Genomic DNA, 10474 nt, shown 5'->3' with positions numbered 1-10474 from the left:
CACTTTACTACGAACCCCCATATTTAGCAATTAAACATCCGATTATAAACATGTAAGAAATGGATTTTAACTCACTTTAAAGTAGCTGTAAACACACAGTTAATGAGATTTTTTATCAGTTAAAGAACTGATAAGCGTGACTTCAATATGTGTTTTGTAATACATTTTGACAAAATTATGAGGTAAAAAATCATAATAATTACATAAAAATTCTTATTCTAATAAAGTCATAAAATTTGAGATAAAAGTTTGAATGGTTGAACTGGTGGCATCAGTGGTGCAATAAAGGAGTCTCCAGACTTCAACATACTGAAGATTTGTTGGTGTGTTTGTTTAAATTAATTAAATGACTACAAATCCCTTTATTGGACTCATTCAGGCTAAAATCAATGGTTTGTTTATCTTTGCAGGAAAGGTTCTTGTGGTTTCCATGATGGGCGTCAGTCGCTCTGCTGTCCTGGTGGCGTCCTACCTGATGATCTTCCAGCACATGTCCATCATGGAGGCGCTGACGTCCATGAGGAAAAAGCGGCCAATCAACCCCAACGAAGGCTTCCTGAAGCAGCTGCGGGAGCTCAACGAGAGCCTGATGGAGGAACGCGACGACGACGATGACACGCTCAGCCAGTGCTCCGTTATCGATGCACGAGCACGTGCTCGCATCTTTGGCGAGGGCGGGGATGATGATGATGATGATGATGATACGGACAAAGAGGAAGAGCAGAGTATGATCGGGGTGAAAGCACAGTCCATCATGATGGAAGAGGAGGAGGATGGACAGAGCGTGATGAGCAGCATCGCCTCTTCGGCAGCTGCTGCGGCGCTGAAGAGCGGAATGATCGGTGCAGAACGGACGGGACAACCAGGGACCGGCCCACAATCAGGAAGAGATTCTCCTCAAGCAGGACCACAGAGAAGATGGCAAAGATGAGGATGATGATGGCCTCGGCAGCATGATCCGTGAGTGGCAGCGGAGGAACGAACAATATCAGGACGATGACTGGTGGGAGAAGCAGCTGAACAGCGACGGCGAGGATGTAGAATCTCTCGCCGAGGGTCGACCAAAGAAGACGAAGGAAGACACAGATGTGGACAGCGTCACCAGCGAGGACGTCCGAGCTGTGAAAGAGCGGCTGAAGCGTCGAAACAGACGTCCCCCTTCGGACGCGATGTCCACCTCCAGCTGCACGAGTTACTCTGATCTTTGGAAGCAGCGCTTGAGAGAAATTGAGGAACAAGCTGCCACTCGCTACCGCAAGAAACAGGACGACGAAGGCAGTGAGAGCACCGCAACGGAAGATGGCGAACGACAGAAAAAGAATATTGATGACGAGGTGCAGAGCCTCCTCTCTGACACCACCTCCATGTACAACTTCTGCCAGAAGAACAAGGAGAAGATGACGCCTCTGGAGCGTTGGCGCATCAAGAGGATCCAATTTGGCTGGAACAAGAAAGATCGAGAGGACGGAGAGAAGAGTTCTGTCGGAGACGGAGAGGGTGGTGACGGTGAAGGAGAAGCCAAGACGCCAGCATTCAAAGATGTCAACCTGACGGCGTATCAGTCGTGGAAGCTCAGGCAGCAGAAGCGTTATGGAGAGGAGAACAAGGATGAGATTTTGGAGATGAGTCGCGGTGAGGACTCCGCAGCGATCAAACGGAGGCAAAGACGCGAAGAGATCCTGGAGCGTTCGAAGAAAACTTTAGAGGAGAGTCAGTCCATGTGTGGCTGGGATAACGAAAGCTCCGTCAGCGGAGGGACGATACCTCTGTCCGCATTCTGGGCCGGAGCTGGAGTGAACGGACCGCCAAGCGTCGCCAACGATGACAACATGTCCATGCTGAGCGGCAGGTCGTCTGTCATATCCTCAGTTTCACAGCCTCGCAGCATGAGATCAGCACAATCTGCAGTCCAAGTCAACCCTCCAGTTCCTCCCATCCTCCCAGTTCCTACCGTCCAGGGCCCCGGAGGTGAACCGATGGTAAATCTCTCCAGCATCCAAAACTGGATCGCTAACGTCGTCTCCGAAACGATCAAACAGAAGCAAAGTGAGATGAGCCTGCCTCCTCCATCACGTGCTGGGTCGGAGTTCAGCTATGGCGGTGCAGCGAGCGTGCTTTCAGGTCGCGGCGTGGAAGACGACAAGGCGTCCTTGTTGAGCGGCGCCTCCTATTCCAGCGCCCTGTCTCAGGGTCGAGGCAGGGCAGCGTCAGTCCTCTCAGGTGGCGGGTCGAGCAGCATCTCCGGTCTCACTGGAAGAGGCTCCGCTCTGGGCTCCACCCTGGACTCCACCCTGGGTTCCAGGAGGAACAAGATCACCACCACCAGCGTGCCTCTTTTCAGCCTCTTCCAAGACCAGGTCGACATGGGCAAACTGGACGCCATGGACAAGGAGATCAAGTCCGAGATGAGGGGCAAGATGGCCACCTACGAAAAGAAGAAGATCCTGGAGGACAAACAAGCGCAGCACCCTCTACAAAGAAGAAGAAACCGAAGGAGGACGAGGATGAGGAGGAGGAGACGAAGAAGAGAGAGGAGGAGTTTCTTGAGGAGGCAAAGAAAAGGAGAAACCAGCGAGGTCTTTTTGGCCTCTCCGGGTGCCTGAACCTCAACCCCTGCCCTGGAGAAAGATAAGGACACCAGCATCGACGACTGGCTGAAAAGTGTCAGGCCTCCTCCGAGGAAACCGGCCTCTGGAGCCGAAGCTGAGGATCCCTATGATGACTCGATGCTTCCGCTTCCGAGTTCGACTATTCAAGCCGCAGGGCCTCGTACGCTGTTGAGAAGAAGAAGATGAATCTTACGGCGTCTCCTCTAGATACAGATCGAGGTTGCAAGAGGATCTAATGAGTGAAGACGCTGAATATTCCTGCAACGGGTTCCACAGCCGCGCAGGGAGATCGTACGGTGACGAGGCAACCGAGAGCTACTCCGACTTCTCTACGAGGAGAACGCTCGCTCATCATTCACGGTATGAAAGCAGCGAGACGGAAGGGAGGAGGAGCAGGAGGGAGGAGGCCGACGAAGAGGAGGATGACATCGCGACCTTCCTCGCCCAAACTAGGCAGAGGATCAGAGCTCGGGCCGCCGCTGAGGCCGAAGACGACGAGGTGCTGATGGCTTGGAGGGCGCAGCAGGAGGCGAAGTCACAGAGCAGGAGCGAATCTTAGAAGAAACTACTGACGCACAAATAAGAGTTAAGAAACGTTAGATATTTTGTAAATTTTTTTAAATTGCAGATGTCAAGAATCAAGAAACAAAGGAGGTTTATATCAACATCAGTCAGGAGAAGAAGCACTTTTGTCTCATCATGCATCAAAACTTTACACAGATGATTGATTGTTTAGAACGTTATCAATGAAGACTTTCAATAAAAGTAGGTTTAAGATTTTGCTTGCACCACGATTGAATGTAAAACTGATTTTAAGACGTTATTTAGCACATATTTTCATAAAAGATGACGTGAAACTCCTGAAAAATTAATCAGATCTTATTTGTACTGTTATATTATTTTATTATTGCAATAAATGTTTTGAAAAATGACGACACGCGTTTGTTTATTTCATGTATAAGGAAAAAATAATCAACTAAGCAAATATCTCCAAAAGCTGAATATGTTGTGTGATTATATTAATATTACATTATATTGTTTTTATTATATTACAATTTATAATCATGTCTATATAAACTCACAGGATATGGATGGTAACACTTTATAATAATCATCATTAATAAATGCTAAATTGATATTAAACATATGTTAATAATTATTGAACTGCTAACAAACAATAAAATGCTTAACAAGCAATTCATTAGACAACTGTAAAGGTTTATAAACATCAGCTGCAATGTTTTACATTTATATTGACTGTTCAAATAATGTTTATAGATAATATAACATATATATTATATAATAATTATATATTTTAGGTGTAACAAACTATTTCATTGTTTTTTAACAGTGAAATAACTATTAACTAAAGTTTGATTCATTATAAATCTACCATTTTATTATTTATATACAAATTGTTGATATTTGATAAACAGCTTATCGATTGATGGACTGTATATGCAATAGATTAGACATATTTACAAGAAACTAATAGATCTGTATATTACACATTTCAGTTATTTAATTTGTGTCTTTACTGGCTCAGATTTAAATATTTAAAAGGTCAGCTGACTTTCGAGTAAGTGAAACCACTGAAATATGGGTTCCTGCACATCAGAGCCGGAGATTTTGTTTGTTGTTTAATGTTTTGAATCATTTGAAATATATTTATTTTAAAGAATAATTGATGAAGGCAGTTGATGTTCTGTCCCGTCTGTCTTTGGCCCCCTGGTGGTAAGGAGGTCCTTGATGTGTGTCTGTAGCTCAGATTACATCTAAAGTACATAAAATCAAAGAGTAAGGAAGGAAATGAGCTGGAGTGTCTGTTATTGCACTTGTGTTTACTTGTTTTGTGCAATTTTTCTCCATGCAACACAGAGATGAAGCAATCTAATTCCATTTATTTGTCCCGTAAAACAAGCCGAGAAGAGCGTTTCCAGTAAGAGTGGCTGATAATTCTGTTCATTCTGGTTGTGAAAGACTGTTTTGTTCTCAGAAAACAGGCGGTTTGTGTTGATTTGTGCAACTTACACCACCATCTGGTGGACAGCGGCAGCAGTGCTGTTGATCTGTTGAGATCTGAAGATGTGAGGGATATTTTCAGTAAACTAATAATTATATAACTAGCGTAGTTGTGTACCTGTTTACGTAACACCTACACATGTGAGGCTTTAACACTCACTGCAGATTATTGTGAAGCTTTACATGCCACAGCTGGATAAACCACGGCGGGAATGTTGATCTGCAGCTGACAGAAGAGTGAGGTATAGTTGGTAACTAACAGGCAACATATTCATCAAACTTCCATCAAAATAACCCCAAATTATCACAATGATGACCTCAAATGGTTTTACAAATAACCACAACATGATTTAATTATAATATTCTGCAATAAAAAGTTAATAAATAGCTCCTGATTTCTTTGTGACAAGACACTTTTAAATTGTTTCTGTCTGACTTTGGAGTAATTTTCCTTTAAGTCAATTTGGGTTTGATGATTGATTTGTTGGTTGATTGATTTATTGGTTTGTTGATTGATTTGTTGGTTGGTTAATTGATTTGTTGGTTGATTTGTCTGTTCCTTGGTTGATTTGTTGGTTGGTTGATTGATTTGTTGGTTGATTGATTTGTTGGTTGATTGATTGATTTGTTGGTTGGTTGATTGATTTGTTGGTTGATTTGTTGGTTGGTTGATTGATTTGTTGGTTGGTTGATTGATTTGTTGGTTGGTTGATTGATTTGTTGGTTGGTTGATTGATTTGTTGGTTGATTGATTGATTTGTTGGTTGGTTGATTGATTTGTTGATTGATTTGTTGGTTTGGTTGATTGATTTGTTGGTTGGTTGATTGATTTGTTGATTGATTTGTTGGTTGATTTGTCTGTTGATTTGTTGGTTGGTTGATTTGTTGCTTGATTTGTCTGTTGGTTGATTGATTTGTTGGTTGATGTGTCTGTTGGTTGATTGATTTGTTGTTTGATTTGTCTGTTGGTTGGTTGGTTGATTGATTGGTTGGTTGGTTGATTGATTTGTTGGTTGGTTGATTGATTTGTTGGTTGATGTGTCTGTTGGTTGATTGATTTGTTGGTTGATTTGTCCGTTGGTTGGCTGATTGATTTGTTGGTTGGTTGATTGATTTGTTGGTTGGTTGGTTGATTTGTTGGTTGGTTGGTTGATTTGTCTGTTGGTTTGTCTGTTGGTTGGCTGTTCTTTTTTAAAGGTTATTAAATCATCATCACACTTTCGTACTTCTGCTGTAGTCTTTGGGGGAAAGTATGAGAGCAGTAGTGTATTCAGTGATGGATTACTGTACACAGACAGTAATATAGTAAGTACTCTCATTACTTTCAAATCAAAGTGACTAGTAATATGTAATACATTACATTTTGGGGGTAACTTGCCCAACACTGATCGTACCGTTGGCTGTGTCATGGTTCTGAACCCCTCTGGACCATAGTTCAGTTTATTACTGGGCCGGACCAACTCTGCTAATCACTACATTATGAGCACTTTTAATACTTTAAGTGAATTTCGCTGATGATTCATCCGTACATGAGTTTACATTTAAAACAACAACTTTCACTCCCAGCAGAGTGTTTTTAGATGACACGGCTTCTTTTACTCTCAGTGAGACTCTGACTTCTTCTCCCACAAATTAAAAATGTGCACATTTATTTAAAGAGTGGCGTGAAGGCGAGAGCTCGCACCTGACAGATTAAAGTATTACAGACCCGAGGCTGAAAACGTGGCCTTCGGGTCACCAGACTGTGGATTGGGAAAAGACGTGTGCTGTGTGTCTGCCAGTCGGCATTAATCAAATCCTTTCTGACTCAGTGTGAATGCTTTCATAACATGGACGAGTGGTTGTGAACACATTCCTCAACAACACTTTTCTCTCATTTCCAACATCATGGCGAGCTGGTGGACGACTGAAGACATGTTGGACAGCCTGGACCTGGAGGAAAACTCCATCGTGTCGAGGGTTATTCAGGCAGTCGGGCTGTTTGGAGATATTCTGTCGTTAGAGGACACGATGGAGCCGATGTTCTCTGAAGGCAAAAGAGAGGAGGAGGCTGAAAACACAGAAGGGAACAAATCAGCCGAGGAGAGACGAGAGGCAGGCAACACAAAGGTAGAAGAAGAAACAATGGAGGAAGACGGAAAGCAAGAGGACGAGGAGCTGCGACAAGGAGAAGACGTAGACGAAGTGCAGAAAGAAGGTACGAGTGAGGCAGATGTTGAAGTTGAGACAACAAGGACAAAAGAGGAAGTGGAGGATGAAGAGGAGGAGACTGAAGGTGAGAAAGAGGAAAAGGCAGACGTGGAGGAGGAGGACGAGCAAGGAGAGGTGAAGATAGGAGAAGAGAAGGTGGAGGAAGAGGAGGAAGAGCAGACTCAGAGAGAGAAAGAACAAAGGGAGGAGGACAAGACTGAGGAAGAGGAGAAGGCGACTGAGAGACGGGATGAAGAAGAGAAGGAGAATAAAGAACAAATGAACAAGGAGGAAGCAGATGTGGTGGGGAAAGAAGAGAAGGAGCTTATAACAGATGGAAGTGATGATGAAGACAAGGAGGAAGAGGACGACTTTGAGAAAGAAGCAAAGGACGGAGAGAGAGATGAAGAGCTGAAGACTCAAGAAGAAGAAGAAGAAGACAAGGAGGTTATAGAGAAGAGTCATGAGGAAGAGGAGATGGAAGACAGGAAAGAACAATCAGAGGTGAAGGAAGAAGAAGAAGAAAAGGAGACTGTGGGGAAGAAAAGAGAGGATGAAAGAAAAGAGAAAGAAAAGGAGGAGGAAGAGGAAGAGGTAGATGAAGAATGTCATATTGAAAAAGAAGAAAAGGAGGCCAATAAAGAAGAACGAGAACAATGGAGTGGTGGAGAAGAAGAAAAGATGGAGGCACACCAAGAAAAGATGGAGGAAGAAAAAGAAGAGATGGCGAACAAAGAAGAAAAGGTGGAGGAAGATAAAGGAAAGATAGAGGACAAATTAGAGGAAAAAGAAAAGATGGAGGAGACTGAGGAAAATATAGAGGAAGAAAAGGAAAAAGTGGAGGAAGATAAAGGAAAGAAAGAGGAAAAAGAAAAGATTGAGGAGATTGAAGAAAAGGAGTCAGCGACCAAAGAACAAAAGAATGAAAATGAAGAAAAGATGGAGGACAAAGAAGAAAAGGAGGGACAGAAAGACGAACAAAACAGACTGACAGAGAAGAAGAAGATGAAGAAAAAGAAGAAGAAGTGGAGGCCTCGGCAGACAGAGAAGAACATGCAGAAGAAGAAACATGTGGACCAAACGAGGAGCTGATAAATCATCTCATCCAGTCAGATTCCCAGAGATCAGCTCCTTCAGCAGGTCTGCAGGAGTCTGAACTGTGTGAAGCGCCGAGTCACAACGAGGCAGAAACAGGAAGTGAAGCGCTCCGAGTCGTCACAGAAGAAGAGAAAGACTCGGGCGCTGCCAACAAACACAACGAGGACGTTTCTCTCACATCACCGAGCAGCGACAAAGAGCCGGAGGCAGCTTCAGCCCGGACTGCTGCTCCAACAGACACAGAGCTGCAGACTGTGGACGCTCAGCTCCTTCTGACGGATCACACACAGGTGGAGACCTCGCTGACATCACTTCCTGCTCCAGGTGAGGACAACATCCACGACATCACAGCTGATCTACAGACAGGTAACCAGACTCTTAAATTGCTGCTGGATTTGTCTTAAACACCTAAAGTTATGAGCCTGAAAGGGTGAATTATTCCTTTAAAGCTGCAATATGTCAGATGCTGCACAGCTAACTGAGCTAACTCGCTAACAGCAGCTACAGTTAGCAGCAGATAGCGGTTACACTGGTCATATGCTGTCCCCTGTGTGTTTTAAGCATGAATCCAACAGGTGGTAACATTCTTACATATTGCACCTTTAAAATAGGAAGCGATGGCGGACCCTGCCACTAACAATGTTAGCGATCATATAGAGGAGAACATAAAGAATGAAGACTAAATATGATTGATGTCATTTAAGTCATATGTGTGTTTATTTTGAAATAAAAAATATAACAGAAGGCTGCGTTTAAATTGTTAGTGAGCTTAACTTTTGCGAAATAGAAAAGAAAAGACGATTCCTGCTACGATTTTGACAATAAAATCAATTTATGAATCAATTCTTTTATAATTTTTGGTTAGAAGTGAATTTCCATAACCTCCTCCTCTGAACTGAAGTGTGATCAGGTTTGGTTCTTTAGGAAAAACATGTTTCTTTCAGCTTATTTGTATCATTAACATCAAAATGCATTATTAGTGATTAATGTAAAAAACCTAAACCTTAAAACTTTAAATGAAGGTTTTAAAAACCGTATGAAGTTATTTGTTGCTGTGAAAGCTTTGGTGTTCTTCTGGGAGTTGTTTGCAGTGCAGAGAGGATCTTACGTAACTGCAGCGATGATTGGCTGGAACACAATCACCCACAGTGGAGTTAATTCATTCATTAAAATCTAATTAAAATTCCACAAAGATGACACTCGCTCAATAATCAGAAGCAAATGATGATGGAAAAACCTCCACAGCGCCGGTAGCCTTTAAAAAGCACTTTAATTAAACAAATTAAATTTCAAATTAATTGCTATTGTTTCCACCTCTTTCCAGATCTACAAGCCTCAGGCTGCAGGTCGGAGGAGAAAGCGACGTTGATGGATGAAGCTGCTCAGTCGCCGTTAACGGCCGGACCAGAGAGCGACGAGCCGGGTCCGACCCAGAACTCAACCGGCGAAGCGAACGAGGACGAAGGAGGCAAAGAGGAGGGAGGTGAAAACTCTCACAAGATGAACGGCAAGGCGGAGGCAGCAGACGACAAGAAGAAGGACGGCAATCAATCAGCCAAGTACAAAACTGTGTCCTACAGGAAGATCCGCAGAGGAAACACCAGGCTGAGGATTGACGAGTTTGAGTCCATGATGAACTCGTGATTAAGCACAAAATAGAAAATGGAGTAGCTTGCAGATCACATTAACATGGTAACATATAGAGAAACATAGTGGAACCAGGATAGAGCCTTGTGGGACACCATACGTCGTGATGAGTATCGATGTTTCATGTATCCTCTAGAAAATAAACACAATGATTTTTTTTGACTGATATATTTTCTAGTTAATTTAACTTCACAGGCTGATAATCACCATTATGTATATTTATTATTGAATTTCATGATATTAAAGGAACCTCATGCAGATTTTTGTTTCATGTACATTTTTTCTCAGGTAGAGATATAGTACATTTTTATGGTTATTGTTGTTCTTTTTCAGTAAAAAATTGCTCAAAAGTCATACTTGACTAAAAGTAAAGATGTTGTGGACCATTATAATATGGAAGCCCATATAATAAGAGGAAATATGGACAGTAGAAATACAAATATTTTTGTTTTTATTATATCATGTTCGAGCCATACAGTTCTCAAAAAATATTAACTGAAAAAAGATTCATTTTAAAAATGAATCCACTCTATTATAAACTCAAACAGAAAAAGACAAACAACATAAATATAATTAAAAAAAAAAAAAAAATGACTACAACTTCCACAATCCTCTGTGCCTGTCAGTGACATCACCCAGATTCAGCAAACCTCAATAAAAATCATAACTCAAAATGATTAATTTTAAAAGTAAAACAAATATTAGTTTTTAAAAAAACATCTGTAAACAGAAAAAAAAACTATATTTAAAAAACAAGGACTACAATTTTTTAATAATTTAATGTTCAAGTCATACAATTCAAATTGATATCAAAATGATAAACTGAAATGATTAATTTCAATAGTAAAACAAATATTAATTTAAAAAAAACAAGTCATATCTAAAAAAGCAAACTGCATTTTAAAGAA

At 41.8% G+C, this 10474-nt stretch overlaps 1 protein-coding gene and 1 pseudogene across 1 annotated transcript; both read left to right on the top strand.

Annotated features, from left to right (window-relative positions):
* The first annotated feature begins 415 nt into the window (after positions 1-415).
* Positions 416-3541, top strand: LOC115578015 (inactive dual specificity phosphatase 27-like; annotated as a pseudogene).
* A 2852-nt stretch (positions 3542-6393) lies between these two features.
* Positions 6394-9826, top strand: LOC115578016 (golgin subfamily A member 6-like protein 22). Its single transcript, XM_030410880.1, has 3 exons — positions 6394-7720; positions 7774-8285; positions 9244-9826. Exons 1-3 carry the CDS (start codon positions 6519-6521, stop codon positions 9561-9563), a joined length of 2034 nt encoding a protein of 677 aa, XP_030266740.1. The 5' UTR covers positions 6394-6518; the 3' UTR covers positions 9564-9826.
* The last annotated feature ends 648 nt before the right edge of the window (positions 9827-10474 follow it).

The sequence above is a fragment of the Sparus aurata genome, unplaced genomic scaffold, assembly GCF_900880675.1.
Source record: "Sparus aurata unplaced genomic scaffold, fSpaAur1.1, whole genome shotgun sequence".
NCBI classification, from domain to species: domain Eukaryota; kingdom Metazoa; phylum Chordata; class Actinopteri; order Spariformes; family Sparidae; genus Sparus; species Sparus aurata.
The sequence above is the reverse complement of the archived record's forward strand: the minus strand, read 5'-3'. Positions and strand labels throughout refer to the sequence as shown.

Excerpts from the sequence above, each read along its gene's own strand:
- LOC115578016 (XM_030410880.1), top strand. The coding sequence starts at position 6,519 with ATGGCGAGCTGGTGGACGACTGAAGACATGTTGGACAGCCTGGACCTG. Across the intron at positions 7,721-7,773 it reads GAGGAGATTGAAGAAAAGGA|AAGAAAAGGAGGGACAGAAA; the intron begins GTCAGCGACCAA and ends TGGAGGACAAAG. Across the intron at positions 8,286-9,243 it reads CACAGCTGATCTACAGACAG|ATCTACAAGCCTCAGGCTGC; the intron begins GTAACCAGACTC and ends ACCTCTTTCCAG.